Genomic DNA, 17,901 nt, shown 5'->3' with positions numbered 1-17,901 from the left:
TTTCCTCCAACTGCCCAAGCCAGAAAGCCTTGAATTCTTCCTCAGGCCAGTGGCCATATTTTACCCTTACATGGAGTATTGCCTTCTTTTTTTTTTAAGCAACTAGACAGTGTCTAACTATATGCGAGGTATTCATAAATAGTATTCGATGAATAGTCTGACTTCAGGTTTATTCCCATTCAATGAATTTCCTACTCAGCAGTCAGAGTGATGTTCTGAAACACATACCTGTTGCTGCTCTAATACCCTTTAATGGCTCACCATTGTCCACAAGTTAAAGATCAAACTCTTATTGCATGTTTTGCTCTTTATGATTCACACAATCAGATCTACTTACCCTTGCAGTTTAACTCCTCACCACTTTTCTGCTGGTGATACTGAACTTTCAGTTTCTCGAATATGCCAAACTCTCCTACCTTCCCATGTCATGTAATTTACATTTGCACTGAATCCTCATATCCCCAAACCCCTTCATCTGACTCACTCCTACTAATTCTTGAGGTTCTACCTTAGCACTCACCTCCTGACCTGACCTGGACGAGGTTAGAGACTCCTGGCTAGATCACTAACACTTAGCTAATCAAGCACGTACTTAATCAGGCACTTAGTTAATCAAGGACTACATTGTCTTTTGCTACCAAACAGTTTTGTAGAGAATATTCTTATACTGAATTCTATCCATATTTGTATGGATATCTGAAAGATTAAGTCCTAGAAGAGGAATTTTTGGATCAAAGAGCACATGATTTTTGACTTTAACAGATACTGTCAAGATGATTTTTATGGGGACTTCCTTGGTGGCACAGTGGTTAAGAATCCACCTGCCAATGCAGGGGTTATGGGTTCAAGCCCTGGTCCGGGAAGATCCCACATGCCATGAAGCAACTAAGCCTGTGCACCACAACTACTGAGCCTGCACTCTAGAGCCTGTGAGCCACAACTACTGAGCCCATGTGCCACAACTACTGAAGCCCTCGAGCCTAGAGCCCATGCTCCACAACAAGAGAAGATACTGCAATGAGAAGCCCGCGCACTGCAACGAAGAGTAGCCCCCACTCACCACAACTAGAGAAAGCCCACACGAAGTGACAAAGGTCCAACACTGCCAAAAATAAATGAATAAATTAGTTAATTTTAAAAAACGATGATTTTTATGATTAAGTTGTATGATATGCCATTTCCTCCTACCTTCACCTTAGTGTATCATCAAAGTTTTGATCATTGTTAATCTGATATGGAAAGATTAACATTTCATCTTACTTTGCATAACTTGGATGATGAGTAAGATTATCTTCTCAAAAATAAAGAACATTTGCATTTCTTCTTTTAAGTTATATCTGTATGGATCTGGTTTACTTATTGATTTAAAAAAGCCTCTAATCAGAGGAAATTTGCATTGCATGACTTTGTCATTTTATTATGGAATTTTTCTACATCCAGATTCTTTTACTTTTTAAGAAATCACAGCTATCTTTTCTGGCTTCATAATCTTCTTTAGAAAGCCTCTCCATTTTGAAATTATAAAGACATTCTCCCACATTATCTTGTAATTTTTTTTTTTTTTTTGCGGTACACGGGCCTCTCACTGTTGTGGCCTCTCCCGTTGTGGATCACAGGCTCCGGACGAGCAGGCTCAGCGGCCATGGCTCACGGGCCCAGCTGCTCCGCGGCATGTGGGATCTTCCTGGAGCGGGGCACGAACCCGTGTCCCCTGCATCGGCAGGAGGACTCTCAACCACTGTGCCACCAGGGAAGCCCCTATCTTGTAATATTTTTCTTTTTTAATTAAAAAAATTTTTTATTATAGTTGACTTACAATGTTTTGTTAGTTTCTGCTGTACAACGAAACAGAAATAGAGTCACAGATGTAGAAAAACAGACTTATGGTCGCCGGGGGGTGGGGTGGGGGTGGGGGTGGGGAAGCACAGCATGGTGAGGAGGGATAAATTGGAAGACTGGGATTGACAAAAACACACTACTATATATCAAATAGATAACTAACAAGGACCTACTGTATAGCACAGGGAACTCTTTTCAATACACTGTGATGACCTATATGGGAAAAGAATCTAAAAGAGAGGGGATATTTGTATATAGTTGTTTTTTTTTAAAATTTAAATCTGGAGTTTATTTTTGGTTCGAGAGTGAGGTAAAAGATGAAACTTCTTTCCAACATGTGGAAAGCCAGTTATCTCAAAATCATTTGTTGAATAACCTACATTTTTAGGAAATTCCACCATTGTTATTTTAATTTTCTTTGTGAAGTAGAAGTTGCTGTCATCAGCTGAGGGGAGGTGGTAAAGTCTGAGGTTTGAGAAAAATAAAAAATGGGAAAGAAAAAGAAACAATAATGTTAGATGACATTAAGAACCTAGTTAAGGTGGAAAGCAGGACCTTGCCATGGCCACCAACTCTGAAATTAGACGATTTTCTTTAGTAGTGCTTGACGGCCTGGGTACAAAAGTGTAAGATACAGACATTTGAATTTGTGAAGTGTTGAATTTAATAGGAAGGTGAGAGGAAAAAGAATGGAAAGATAGAGGGTAGAGTGATGGAACATTGGGTCTCAGATAAGTAGTAAAGGGAATTAAATAGAAGGTAGTCTGGTAACAAGTCACTCTAAAACTTTGTGGCTTAAATGGCAACATCTATTTTGTCCACAAATCTGTAATTTGGGTAGGATTCAGCCCAGGCCATTCATTGCTGCTTCACACCTGGGGCAGCTAACTCCAAGGATGGGAATCAACTGAAGGTGAATGGCTTCCAAGAATGAGTATCCGAGAACACCAGGGAGACACTGTATCATCTTTGATGAATATAGTAGACAAGCTAATGACTCCACCACATATGTCCACATCCTAATCTCTGGAACCTGTTAATAGGTTACTTTACATGGCAAAAGGGACTTTGCAGATGTTACTAAATTAAAGACTTTGAGATTGGGGGATTATACTTGATTATCTATGTGGGTCCAGGGTAATCAAAAGAGTCCCTATAAGAAGGAAGCAGGAGGGTCAGAATCAGAAAAGATGTGACAGTGGAAGCAGAGATTTGAGTGATATGCTTTGAAGAGGGAGGAAGGGGCTATGGACCAAGGAATGCAGGTGACCACCAGAATCTGCGAAAGACAAGGAAACTGATTTGTCCCGGGAGCCTCCAGAAACAATGCAGCCCTGCCAACACCTTGATTTCAGCCCCATAAGATGCATTTTAGACTTCTCACCTCCAGAATTTTTAGATAATAAATTTGTGATGTTGTAAACCACTAATTTTGGGGTCAATTTGTTACAGCAGCAATATGAAACTAATATAGATGACTTAGCTACTGAAGTTACATAGTGCCACTTCCACTATAGTTAATGGGCCGTCCCAATTCATGGGGTGGGGAGGAAACAGACCACGGTCTCCCAGTGGAAGAGAATGTCACTTCAAAGAAGAGCATGTTGGTTAGGAGATATTATTGTGGCCATCTCCGGAAAATATTACCTGCAGTAGGAGGAAAATTGGGATCAACTTGATTAGTTAAGACCTATATGATCAGAAGCCCAGTCTTCAGGAGCTGAGTACTTGTAAATCTTTATTGGGGCTTAACCGTGAACACTTTCCAATATGTGGCTTTTCAAGATTGGGTGCTTCTCAGAAATTATAGGCACTCTGGAATGGTGTTAGCAAAAATATGGGAATATATTTTGAAGCTGTTCCAAATATCTATTAAAACTGCTAATAAATGGAATTTAGTACTTCATATAATGAGATAAGGGGGTTGTTTATCATTTCATACTCGAAGGATTGTATAATGCTGGGGATGAGAGGGGTTAGGTGGGGACAAGAAAATAAGTTTTGGGACTTGACATTCTCAATCTGAAACCACCATACATGTGGTACCAAAGATTCCTCCTAACAACTGTCCCATTTTCCTCATAATCTCAAAAGGGAAGAAATCATTAGCATCTACAAAAAAGGGCATATTTTTTTCCCTTAAGGGATTTTCTTCTGTTAATAATTAAAAAACAAACACATTCTGAAACGCTCCCCCCAAAACAAAGCTCAAAATTTTCTAAGAATGAAAACTATTTCCTTTGAACAAATCTTAACTAAAAATAATGCATGTAAAAATGAACAGGTCTTACTAGTCTGTCATACAGAGTGAAGTAAGTCAGAAAGAGAAAAACAAATACCTTATGATAACACATATATATGGAATCTAAAAAAAAAATGTTCTGATGAACCTAGGGGAGGAGAGGAATAAAGATGCAGATGTAGAGAATGGACTTGAGGGCTGGGACAAAGAGAGTAGCACTGACATATATACACTACCAAATGTAAAATAGATAGCTAGTGGGAAGCAGCCGCATAGCAGAGGGAGATCAGCTCAGTGCTTTGTGACCACCTAGAGTGGTGGGATAGGGAGGGTGGGAGGGAGACGCAAGAGGAATGGGATATGGGGATATATGTATACACTGTGCTGATTCACTTTGTTATTCAGCAGAAACTAACACAACATTGTAAAGCAATTATACTCTAATAAAGATGTTAAAAAAAAAGAATTACACACACACACACACACAAATGAACAGGTCTTAGGTCAATAAAAAATAAATCTAAAAAAAAAATCCCCAAAGACCCCAAAAAGTTCTTCAGAAATAAAGCCATTTAAAACCAGTAGCCCAAGAGACAAGAATAATTGCAATATTAAAACTTTAGTTTCAGAATGAACTACTTTTTAAGAGCTTTACTGAAGTATAACTGACATAATAAACTGTATGAATTTAAAGTGTACAATTTGAACAATTTGGTATGTTTGATATACATACCCATAAAATTGTCACCGTAATCAAGATAGTGAATACATCCATCACACACAAAAGTAATAATGTCACCTTTCTTATTCCTGATATTGCTAGTTTATGTATTTTTATATTCTCTATCAGTCTAGCTAGAGGTTTATCAATTTTATTGGCTTTTCTCAATGAATTATTTTCATTGATTTTTCTCTATTGTTTTTCCATTTTCTAGTTTACTGATTTCTGCTCTGACCTTTATTATTCCTTTTCCTCTACTTACTTTGGATTTAAATTGCTGTTTTCTTTCTTATGTCTAAGGTAAAAGCTGAGGTCATTGATTTGAAACCTTTCTTTTTTTTGAAATATAGGCCATCAGTGAAGTAATTTTGTGCTAAATCTGCTTTAGCAGCATTCCACGTGTTTTGATATGTTGTGTCTTCACTTGCATTCTGTTCAAAATAGTTTCTAATTTCTCTTTTGATTTATTCTTTGACCAGTGGCTCACATAAAAGTGTGATAACTGACTTCCAACCATTTATGGGTTTTCCAGAGATTTTTGTTATTGATTTCTAATTCAATTCTATTGTGGACAGAGAACATACTTGGTTTGACTGGAATCCATTTAAATCTATTGAGACAGTTTTCATGGCCCAGTGTATAACCAATCTTGGTAAATTTTGTGTGCTCACTTAAAAAGTATTCTGCTGGTGTTAGGTGATGTCTATAAATGTCAATTTGATCAAGTTGGTTCAGAGTATTTTTTAAATCTTCTCTGTTCTTTCTCATTTTCTATTTATTTGTTCTACAATTTAATGAGGGAGGCTATTGATATCTCCGACTATAATTACAGATTTTTCTATTTCTCCTTGTAAATCTATCAATTAAAAAATATTTATTTATTTTTGGCTGCGTTGGGTCTTTGTTGCTGCGTGAGGGCTTTCTCTAGTTGCGGCGAGCGGGGGCTGCTCTTCCCTGCCGTGCGCGGGCTGCTCATTGCGGTGGCTTCTCTTGTTGCGGAGCATGGGATCTAGGCGCGCGGGCTCAGTAGTTGTGGCGCACAGGTTTAGTTGCTCCGTGGCATGTGGGATCTTCGCGGACCAGGGCTCAAACCCGTGTCCCCTGCATTGGCAGGCAGATTCTTAACCACTGTGCCACCAGGGAAGCCCAAATCTATCAATTTTTGATTCACGTATTTTGAGACCATGACTGGGTACATAAATGTTTAGATTTTGGCCTCCTGATGAACTGACTCATTTATCATTATGAAATGAACTTCTTTATATTCCCGGTAATATTCTTTGCTCTGAAATCTATTTTGTCTGATATTAATACAGCTACTCTAGTTTTTGTTTTCAACTGGTCAACATTATCATGGCATATCCTTTTTTTTTTTTTGTGGTAAGAATATTTAACAGATCTGCCCTCTAAGAAAATTTTAAGTGTAAAATACAGTATTTTAATTATAGGCATGATGTTGTAGAGCAGATCTCTAGAACTTACCTTGCATAACTGAGATTTTATGCCTGTTGATTAGCAACTCCCCATTTCCCCCGCCACCCAGGTCCTGGCAACCACCATTGTGCTCTCTGCTTCTATGATTCTATTTTAGATACCTCATATAAGTGGAATCATGCAGTTTTTGTCCTTTGGTGATTAATTTAGTTTACTTGGCATAATGTCCTCAAGATTCATCCATTTCTTGCATATGGCAGGATTTCCTTCTTTTTAAAGGATGAATAATATTCCATTGCAGGTATGTATCATTCTCCTCATCCATTCCCGCATCTTGGCTATTGTGAATAACAATGCAATGAACGTGGAAGTGTAAATATCTCTTTCAGATCCCGATTTCAATTATTTAGGATAAATATCCATAAGTGGGATTGCTGGATCATACGGTAGTTCTATTTTTAATTTTTTGAGGAAGCTCCATCCTATTTTCCATATCGTCACACCATATTAAATTTCCACCAACAGTGTGTAAGAGTTCTAATTTTTCTACATCCTTGCCAACACTTACTTTGCTTCTTTTGTCATACAGAAAGTTTTTAGTTGCATCTGGTTCCACTTGTCCATTTTTGCTTTGCTTGACTGACCTTCTGGTATCATAACCAAGAAATTGTTGCCAAGACCAATGTCATTAAGTCTTTTCCATGTTTTGTTACAGTAGTTTTAGTTTAAGGTCTTACGTTTAAGCCTTTAATCCTTTTTGAGTTGCCTTTTGTGTAGTTCCAATTTCCTTCTTTCCCATTTGGATATCCAATTTTCCCAACACTATTTGTTGGAGAGACTATTCTTTCCCCATTTCCAAAGGGAATTTGTCTCTGTATTGCTGTTGAGTCAGTGTGTTTGTGGGAGGAAGGAGGGACCAGGTCTTCCTATCCCTTCAGCATGGTGTATCTTGTAACACCCTTGTACTTTTCACTTGTTTTTGTCGTTATATTTGAAGTGTATTTTTGTTGGCAGCATATAGTCGTCTTGCTTTTTAATCTAATTTGATCATTTCTGCATTTTAATTGAGGCATACAGACCATTTACATTTAATGTGACTATTGATATGGTTAAGTTTAAATTCATCATACTGCTATTTGATTTCTTTTTGACCCCTCTGTTCTGTTTTCCTTTTCCTCTTTTTCTGCCTTTTTTTGAATTAATTGAATTTTTTTTATGATTCCGTTTTATCTTCTTTGTTGGTTTATTGGCTACAAGTGTTTTATTTTAGTGATTGTGTTAGGGTTTACAGTACACATTGTTAACTTACCAGTTTGTCTTCAAGTAACATTATACCATTTTACATATAGTATAAGGAACTTACAATCATATACTTGCATTTCTCCCCTCCTGGGCTTTGAGCTATTGCTGTCATACTCTAATTTTAAGTATGTATAAACTACAGACCACATTGCTATTCTTTTTGTTTAAACAACTATATTTTAAAGACACTAATAAGAAAAAAGTTTTTTATGTCTGAAAGTAAGTTTTCATCTTTGCTTCTGAGAACTATTTTTGTTGAGACAGCTTTAGGTTGAGTTTTTCTTTATCAGTGCTTTTCAGCAATTTGTGATGTTTCATATTTACTGTTCCTAGAGTTCTAGTTTTCATCATATTTGGAAATGTTTCCACCAGTATTTCTTCAAATGATTTTTCTGTCCCCTCCTTCTATCTTCAGGGAACTCTGATTACATATATATTAGGCTGCTTGAAGTTGTCCCAGAGCACCTTGGTGTCCTGTTCATTTTTAGAATCTTGTTTTGATTAGATTTTACTTTAAAATTTACTTTTTTGGGTGCTTGATATTTTTATAAGCCTATAAATTTTCTTGAGCTTTGTTCTGGGATGTAATAATTAAGTTTCTTAGAAGGAGTCTGATCCTTCTGGGTCTTCCTTTTAAGATTTGTTAGGTGGGACTAGAGCAGTGCTCATTAGTACTAATTATTCCCCAGTACCGAACACTGCTGTATACCCTACTCAATGCCCTATTAATCATGAGGTTTTCCAGTTTGGCTTGTGGGAACAGGCAGTATTTTCTAGCCTGTGTGAACTTTGAGCACTGTTACTTTTAATTTTGGAGGGTGGATCTTCCCTAGGCTTCAGGTAGTTTCCTTATATATACGACTAGTCAGTATTCAGGTGATTACTTGAGGGACCCTTTGTGTATCTCCAGAATTCTCTCTCCTTGCAATGTTCTCCTTTCTAGTACTCTGTCCTGCAATCTCTAGCCTCTTTCATCTCCTCAGGTCTCAGTTCTGTCTTTTCAACTCAGTTAGTTTGGTGGGCTCTGCCTGGGTTCCCCTTCCCTGCATCATAGTTTGCAAACTCTCTCAAGGCTGTAAACAGCGAGCAACTGTAGGGTTCACCTTGATTTTCCTAAACTCTAAGGGATTGTTGTGTTTCTTATCTCATGTCTAGCATCTTTAAAATCATTCTTTTGTATATTTTGTCATTTTGGATAGTTTTAGGGGTGTGTGTGTGTGTGCGCACGTGTGTGTGTGTGTGTGTGTGGAGGGTAGGAGGAGGAGTAATAAATCTGATCGCTGTTACTCCATCTTGGCTAAAAGCAGAAGTCTTGAACTATTTCATTTTATTAGACAATTTTTCTAATTTCTACATTTCCTCTGAACTTAATTATGTATTAATATCTAATAAAATAATTTATTATGAAAAGTTATTCTTACTGTAATAGTCTCTGTTGGTCCATCAATGGGGAAACATTACAAAAAAGATGGCCTATAATATCATACCAACTGTGTTAATCAGATATTTTAGATGGAGAATGACCACTTTCTAAGTAGTATATTACCATTAGCAATTCTGGAGACAAGTTGGGGAGGGGAGGGCAGAGACCATAAACATACCTTAAACAGAAGGATTAATGTAACTTCATATAATACAAGTTGTATAATTGGGTCAATGACTTAATGTGTGATTTTATTTCATATTACATAAATATAAATCAAACACCCAGGAATCAGGCAGATGCCAAGCAGCATAAGACAAATTCTCTAAAGAGGTTATGAGCAGAGTTCCTAAGAATTAACCGCAGTTTGTTAAAAATGCAGATTTTCAGACCAAATCCCAGATTTTAATTTAGGAGGACTGGGATGGGGTCTAGGAATCCATAAATTATTAACCAACTCAGTGACTTTGATAAGAGATAAAGAGGTTGCTACAGAATTAAGCATACCTTTATTTCTTACTTGAACTGGATAAATGGATGATGGGTAGGACAGAATGAACATTATTAGGAGAATCAAAATAGAGGCAAGCCCAAGCCAAGGTATTTTAGCCCTTAAGGTTCAGATTAGAAAAGGCCTCCAATATCAAACTAAAAAACCTGGGGATTAGAGGCTTGAAACCACCTAAGGTTTCAGAATACAGAAATAATAGTATGAGAGTCAGCATTTTTAAAAGAATATTGACTTGATGGGATGAGCTGCAAAGCTGGAAAGCCTGTCAGAAGGTTTAGAATGAGGTAATAGGGTGAGCATCAAGGAGGAAGTACTGACAATAGAAACTAAAACGTCAGAAACATTTAGTAAATGTAAAAATTCTGAACTTCCTTTCACATATCTAAGGACAGGAAGTTAATATTAAATACGAGATTTAAAAATATTCATTACAAACAATAATAACAACAAAAGTAGCAACAATAACAATAAAAATAATAAGAATGAAATAATCTTCAACAGGCTTTTCAGATGTTTACTTGCATGATTCTTAAAACTCCACTAAGAGCTCAGGAGCAGTTCGTATTGCCTGAAAGGAGTATTAAACAGCAGTGTTAGTTTTCTAAATTAAAATGAATTCATCAGTCGTTATGAAGTAAAAACAGGCAGCTTCTATCTTCTCTAAGGCAGATGAAGCAACGCATGTGTTCTTTAGCATAGTTTTATTTATATTTCTTCATTCACTATTTCAGCCAATTTCAGTTTATTGTCAAAGATACAGAGATTTGTAGTCAAGAAAGAGGGAAAATCTACTTCTTCCAAATTACAAATTGGACATTTAGGTTAAAAATGCCAAGGGTATGATAGAGGGATTAACTCTGGTAGTGGGTGGGCAGGAGCAAAAAAGTCAGACAAGGTTTCAAGGAAGATATAACTTGAGCTGGGCTTGAAGGACAGATGGGATCTGAACAAATGGAGAATAGAGAGTATGGAAGCAGGAAAGAAAAGGCTTTTTTTTTTTTTTTTTTTTGTGGTATGCGGGCCTCTCACTATTGTGGCCTCCCCCATTGCGGAGCACAGGCTCCAGACGTGCAGGCCCAGAGGCCACGGCTCACGGGCCCAGCTGCTCCGCGGCCTGTGGGATCTTCCTGGACCGAGGCACGAACCTGTGTCCCTTGCATCGGCAGGCGGACTCTCCACCACTGTGCCACCAGGGAAGCCCAAGAAAAGGCATTTTATACAAAAAATCTCAGTGAGAATTTCTTTTATATCAGAAACTGTTAACAAATTTTCACAAAGATGGATAACTTGCTCAATGCTGTGAAAGGAAATCCAAAGGAAGGTGAGACTTATGGACATTTATTCATTTCTTACCTTCTTTTAGCGGGGTTTTGAGAACAACATTTTCTTTACTTTCATGAAGAAAAGCCTTTGAAGGATCAAAGTGTTTGATACCCAGAACTTTATTCAATTCCTCCTGAAGTTTTGTTTCATGTTGTTTTCTTTTAGCAAGTTGGGTGCGGAGTTTTGACACCTCCTATATAAGAAAAAATACAGTCAATAAATAATTATTGAAGATCATGTTGGTGAAATGCATTACCAATGCTACCGACAATCCCAAAGATGTTCATTTTTTGAAACTTAATGGCAAAAGCCTACTAGATATAGGCTTTCAGACTATAAATTACAAAATGACTTTGAACAGCTGTGACAAAGAAGACAAGTCATTTAAATCTTCTTGTCCCTCTACAGGTACAAAGCTATGTTTCTGATAAAAGTTCAACACCAAATTAAATGCTGAGATCCACTACAAGCATGATAGCATGAGAAGCTCTGCTGACCTGTTCCCTAGTGATATAAAAAATTATAAAAAGGCAACCATTTAAAGCCTCTGAAAATGGCCTTAAGGTAAAACAGCAAGTGAAGAAGTATTTATTCAAGCAGATCCACAAAAAGGTGGTTAAAAAAGGCAGTGGCCTATTGTGTTTGAACCAGTCCTGTTCCATTTCTCTCCAATCCCTGCTTAGTGAAGCAAAGACTTTACATCAGACCCTTGCAGCCAAGTGCACAGGGCTCCCTCTTTCCCTAGCTCCCAGTCAGAGGCTTTTCCTGCCAGGGGGAGCAGGACATCAGCATCTCTCATCTTGCCCCCCAGCTATCTGTTGCTCTGAACCACAGCAAATGTTGTTGAGAGGTGGGGGGGTCTTTTCTTCCAAGGAATGGAGGCCTTATCTCAGGTGCAGAGTGCTGAAAATACGGAGACCCTGATCACTCTTTCCCTGGCTCATGAGACAATGGTTTCAAACCAAGAGAGGCAAGGTGAGAGAACCTCAGGGTGCTCCCCATCTCTTTCTCCCCCAAGTCTACTGAGCATCCAGCTACTGGGACAGAGGTATCATTCAGAGAAAAGCTTGCCATTGTCCGCAAATCCAGCTCTGAAGCTTGGGCTCAGAAATTTTGCCTGGTAGGAGAAGCAGGCTGTAAAACAAAGAGCTCCTAATTTATTCCCAAAGGAACTGACTTCACTTGCAACAGAGCTTAGAGAAGTTCAAGCTGAAGGGTGCTCTCAAGAACAGTAGAGGGACTTCCCTGGTGGCGCAGTGGTTAAGAATCCACCTGCCAATGCAGGGGCAGGGGTTTGAGCCCTGGCCCAGGAAGATCCCACGTGCTGCAAAGCAACTAAGCCCGTGTGCCACAACTACTGAGCCTGCGCTCTAGAGCCCGTGAGCCACAACTACTGAGCTCGTGTGCCACAACTACTGAAGCCCATGCGTCTAGAGCCCATGCCCTGCAACAAGAGAAGCCACCACAATAAGAAGCCCATGAACTGCAATGAAGAGTAGCCCCTGCTCGCCTCAACTAGAGAAAGCCTGTGTGCAGCAATGAAGACCCAATGCAGCCAAAAAAAAAAAAAAAAAAAAAAAAAAAGAATAGTAGAGTTTGTGGTACAAGGGAATTGGAAAGTGATTCAAAATGTAGGGTAAACTGTAGGCTGTCTGCTTTGTAGAGGAGAACTACTGAATGAGACGAGAGGGAGGAGCCCTCCTGGAGTACTGACCTAAGACACAATTCCAACAAAGGAGCTAGATTGGATTAGTCTGTAGAGCAACTTATTATGCCCCAGGGCATTGTTGAAAATAACAGAGGGATAAGCCAGCAGCTACGAGTGTTTGGGGAGAGAGGAAGACAGCCTTACCAAAATTAAAGTCATCTCAGGGTGACTGTGGGCACACCCCAAACTGAACCTTCCTCAGTAGCAACATCAGAGGCACAAACTACTGGGGCTGGAGAGGAGGATAGACTTCATTAAACAAGAAATAACAACATACCTGGAAAGGGATAGCAGTACCCAGAGGTGCTACCAAATCTTATCTAAAACATCCATTTTCCAACAAAAAATTACAAAGTATGCAAACAGGAAAACATGACCTATATACTGGGAGAAAGCAGGCAACAAAAACAGTCCAAGAGAGTAATCAGATATTGAATTTATCCAAAAAAGATTTTAAAGGCATTATAAACATGTTCGCAGAAGTAAAGGAACTAAAAAAAGGGAGTATACTCAAATTACTAGAATCAGAAATGAAAGAGGGGACATTACTACTGATATTACTAAAATAAAAAGGATTGTAAGGGAATATTATGAACAATTGTATACCAACAAATCCAATAACTAAAATGAAATGAACAAATTCCAAGAAATCCAGAAACTCCTGAAACTGTCTCCAAAAGAAAGTCAATCTGATAGACCTCTAATAAGCAAATAGATTAAACTAGCAATCAAAAACCACCCACAAAGAAAAGCCCAGGTCCAGATGACTTTACCACTGAATTCTACTACACATTCAATAAAGAATTAATACCAGTTATTCACAAACTATTCCAAAGAAACGGAAAGGATGAAACACTTGCCAGCTCATTTTATGAGGTCAGCACTACCCTAATAAAATAAACCCCACCCCACCCCAATATCAATATCAACAGAACTAAATGTGATTTTACAAACCGATTTGAGTTGGCTATTTTCATCTTTCAATTTCACAACATGCTTGATTTTTTGCTTTAGATTCTGATGACCCAATAATTTAGCATACGAATCTCTTAGTTTATTTAGCTGTTCCTGAGCTGCACCATGTTCATTCAACAAAGCCTGTTTCTCTGCTTCAAATGCATCCAGTTGTAGCTGAAAAATAGATTTTTTTATAAAGTTAAGATTTAAAACTGTTAAATCTTACTTGACTCATATAAACTATAAGTACAACTAAAGTGAAAGAAAATAAAAAGGCAAAAGACAAAAAAAAGATTATGCTGACTTACTTAGGGTTCTCCATAAATTGGCTCTTTTTTAAAAAAAGTTGTTTTTCATTTCAAAGATCATTATTAAAACAGAGGGAAAGAAATGAGGAAAGAAGCCCTGCTAGCCAGCCTAATCACCCACAACAGCCACATCACCCCATTATAACGAATACTGTCTTCTGACTCTATTTAACTACCAAGATTAGCATTTATCCTTTTACGATCAGCGTACTAGAGAAACATTGAGAAAAATCATAAAGTAAGTGTCACAAATTTACATAGCTTAATTATCAAAAGTTCACATCAGGAGAGCCTTCTAAGCCATTAACTTTAAGAAGCTTATTAAAAGGTAATTTTTTAATTTTTATTTTTAGTTTTGGCTGCCTTGGGTCTTCGTTGCTACACACGGGCTTTCTCTAGCTGTGGCGAGCGGGGGCTACTCTTCATTGCGGTGGTTTCTCTTGTTGAGGAGCATGGGCTCTAGGTGCGTGGGCTCAGTAGTTGTGGCACACGGGCTTAGTTGCTCCACGGCATGTGGGATCTTCCCGGACCAGGGCTCGAACCCGTGTCCCCTGCGTTGGCAGGCGGATTCTTAACCACTGCACCACCAGGGAAGTCCCTATGCATACATTTTTTAATGTAATCTTTATAGGCTTAAAAATTACCTTTTAGGGACTTCCCTGGTGGCACAGTGGTTAAGAATCCGCCTGCCAACGCAGGGGACACGGGTTCGAGCCCTGGTCCGGGAAGATCCCACATGCCGTGGAGCAACTAAGCCCGTGCGCCACAACTACTGAGCCCACATGCCACAACTACTGAAGTCTGCACGCTCTAGGGCCTGCATGCCGCAACTACAGAGCTTGCATGCTGCAACTACTGAAGCCCACTCACCTAGAGCCTGTGGTCCGCAACAAGAGAAGCCACCACAATGAGAAGCATGCATACTGCAATGAAGAGTAGCCCCCGCTCACCACAACTAGAGAAAGCCCACATGCAGCAACGAAGACCCAAGGCAGCCAAAAAAAAAAAAAAGTATGCATAATAATGCAATAAAATTTATAGGCTTTTTAAAATAGGAAGTTAAATTGATACTGTAAATGCACAGCAAAATGATCTTTCAGAAGAACCATGTCACTGTCATGACTGACAGGGAACAACATGAATTCTTAAATACAAGTAAGCTAAGTCCTAATTGACAGACCTGAAAAGGTTTTGTTTTATTATATAATTCTTCATAGAGGAGACGCCACTTATTCATTTCCTCAGTTAATTCTGCTGTTGATTTTTCTTTTCCAGCTTTTCTGTAAGGGAAAATTAAATTTTAAACTATAGTATACTAGAAAAAATAACTGAGACACATAGCATTTCAGTTCTAAACCTAAATTACCTTGCTTCTCCTTTTTCCAGTTGTTTCTTAAAGTCTTCACCTTGTTGCTTGAGTTGGTTCTGCAAATCAGTTATTTTTTTAAGAGAAGAAACCGTGATTTCTTTAACTTCTGCTTCTTTAAGTGCTGATTTGGTCTGCAGATCTAGAAGCATCCTTGGGTTTGAGAGAGAAGAGTCCACTAAACAATTTACAGACATTTTAGTTTTTTTAACTCAAGCAACTATCAAGAATTGTACTTTTTTAACTGTGTAAATTCTTAATTTGCAATTGAAGATCACCCAAAGCAAGCCATGGGACTACAGTTTCCTGCATCACTTAGTAGCTGGCTTTCAACAACATTAAATTGTCTTCATGGTTCTCAGGTCACAGGTGTCAGCAGGTTTTATTTTTCCCCAATACCTTGCGTATTCTTGATTTGCATTTTCAGTTGCCAATATCTCATGCTGAACATCCTCTGCACTTTTCTCAGCCTTGGCCACTTTTTCATGAAGTGACATGTTCTCCACCTTAAGATCTTCTATCTCACTTGCTGCTGATGCTTTATAGCTTATAAAAAAGAAAAAAAAAGGTTAAAGGATTTTTCTAACTGCTGTACGCATGACAAACCTATAGCTGATTAGCTTATATTTTATGCACTTTTAGGCAGGGGTCCCCAACCCCTGGCCCGTGGACCGGTAGCAGTCTGCAGCCTGTTAGGAACAGGGCCGCACAGCAGGAGGTGAGCTGCGGGCGAGTGAGTGAAGCTTCATCTGCTGCTCCCCATTGCTGGCATTACTGCCTGAACCACAGCCCCACCCCTCCCAGCCCCAACCCCATGGAAAAACTGTCTTCCATGAAACTGGTCCCTGGTGCCCAAAAGGTTGGGGACTGCTGGTTTTAGGTAAAACAAATAAAATCTTATCTATTTTTGCATTTGCATAGGTAAGAATTCAGTGTTTTGAAGTCAGTACTTATATGAACTTACATGACATATGCTGTTCATTTAAAGAGTCAAGTGCCTACTATGAGCAGAAACTAGGCCTAGAGATGAAAAAAAATCAACTACCAAACATCAAAATTATCCCAAAACAAGAAGCCCACACATCCTTCCACCTATTGTCACAGACTTTATCATCCTGTGGGTAAGAGAGGGAAAAAAATGCCTCCACAGGTCTTTGCAAAAAAAAAAAAAAAAAAAAAAATTGTAGTAAGTGTTTTGAAGGAAAACTACAGAACACCTTAGCTGATTAGCTGATAGAAATGGAAAAGGCCTTTCTGAGGAATTTACAGTTAAGCTGAGACATGATGGATAGGAAGGATTTAGCTAGCCAGTTGGGGACAAGTATTTCAGAGGGAAAAGATGCACATGTGCTCAGAGACAGGTAGAACACAGTGCATAAAGAGCTGGGACTGGAGTCTAATGAACAAGAGAGGCAGGGCAGAAGCAAGAGGCAGGAGGCCAGTCATCGCTGGTGGGGCCCAGTGAGTGGGTGTATCTGAGGGATAAAGGAGAGACTCCAAAGGTCTCTAAGTAAGTGTGTAGATTATTCTAGAGATACGTGGAGAACTGACCGGGGAAGGGGCAGGAACGCTACACTGGAGGATTAACTAGAAGACAATTATTTTTCAGCCCAGGTGAGTGGTAAAAGAATCTTGAACCAAGGAGTTGGCAATGGTAAGATATGAGCTCTCTTTTGGAGGCAGAATTGAAAAATTCAAGAAATAGATTGGATGTCGGGAGAAGGGGAGAGAAAATGATCAAGAGGACTCTAAGATTTATGGAACGAGAAGCTCGGAAGATGGAGATATCACTGACTGAGATCAACAAGAATGAGAAACTAGAGGGAGAAAGAGGTAGAAAGGAGATCAAGAGCTGTTTTGGTCAGGTTGATGTTAGACAATAGTGAGATATCTGCTTGCAGAAGTCTAGTAGGCAGCTGGATATATGGGTAGGAAGCTGAAAGGACAGGTCTGGTTTGAAGAAATAAATTTTAATGCTATTAGCATACTGATGGTGAGTGACATCATAGAATGGTTGAAAACTTCTTAAGGCAGCACTTTTTAAAATAGCAAGAAGGGAAATCGCTTTTCAGGGTTGAGAACAGCACTAAAAATTATATATATATATATTTAATTTATACAATTTATATTCATGTTGACATGCGTAAATTATAATTAAAATATATATACTCACATACGTTATGTATGTGTGTGTTTGTATATATATATGTATGTCATAATATATCAGATGTAGGAACAGACCACTGGGGAAAGAAGGTACTAGTCAATGAATGGGTACTAGGCAATTGATTATCCATATGGGAAAACAAAAGTAAATTTTATCCCTTTATCACTACACATACAGAAATCAGTTCTAGGTGGACAAATGAAAAGTGAAACTTTGGAACTTTTAGAAAAAAATTGGTGAATATCTTTATGTTCTTGGGATAGAAAGAAGTTTTGGATGTGAAAGTGTTCACATAAAAATTTGTAAACTTAGGCACATTAAAATCAAGAATTTCTATCCATCAGAAGAAACCATAGGCACTTCCCTGATGGTCCAGTGGTAAAGAATCTGCCTTCCAATGCAGGGGCCTCGGGTTCGATCCCTGGTCAGGGAACTAAGATCCCACATGCCGCGGGGCAACTAAGCCCGAGTGCCACAACTGTTGAGCTCGCATGCCTTAACAAGAGAGCCCGTGTGCCGCAAACTACAGAGCCCACGCAGTCTGGAGCCTGCATGCCACAACTATAGAGCCCACCCACCCTGTAGCCCGGGCGCCACAAC

The 17,901-nt window shown here is 38.8% G+C and overlaps 1 protein-coding gene across 4 annotated transcripts in view; it reads right to left on the bottom strand.

The window, feature by feature from the left end:
- Positions 1 to 17,901, bottom strand: part of HMMR (hyaluronan mediated motility receptor) — a 48,401-nt gene that overhangs the window by 9,013 nt on the left and 21,487 nt on the right. For 3 of the 4 annotated variants that reach the window (XM_082620522.1, XM_082620520.1, XM_082620521.1), the window contains exons 13-17: positions 15,534 to 15,680; positions 15,135 to 15,287; positions 14,949 to 15,048; positions 13,458 to 13,634; positions 10,826 to 10,988 (exon numbers count right to left, since the gene is read on the bottom strand). In XM_082620522.1, the coding sequence (XP_082476648.1) occupies positions 10,826 to 10,988; positions 13,458 to 13,634; positions 14,949 to 15,048; positions 15,135 to 15,287; positions 15,534 to 15,680 (740 nt within the window). Of the gene's footprint in view, positions 1 to 8,855; positions 10,041 to 10,825; positions 10,989 to 13,457; positions 13,635 to 14,948; positions 15,049 to 15,134; positions 15,288 to 15,533; positions 15,681 to 17,901 lie in introns of those variants that run through there. The other variant, XM_082620523.1, reaches the window with a different exon arrangement.

The sequence above is a fragment of the Mesoplodon mirus genome, assembly GCF_964341445.2.
Source record: "Mesoplodon mirus genome assembly, chromosome: 5".
NCBI classification, from domain to species: Eukaryota; Metazoa; Chordata; class Mammalia; order Artiodactyla; family Ziphiidae; genus Mesoplodon; species Mesoplodon mirus.
The sequence above is the reverse complement of the archived record's forward strand: the minus strand, read 5'-3'. Positions and strand labels throughout refer to the sequence as shown.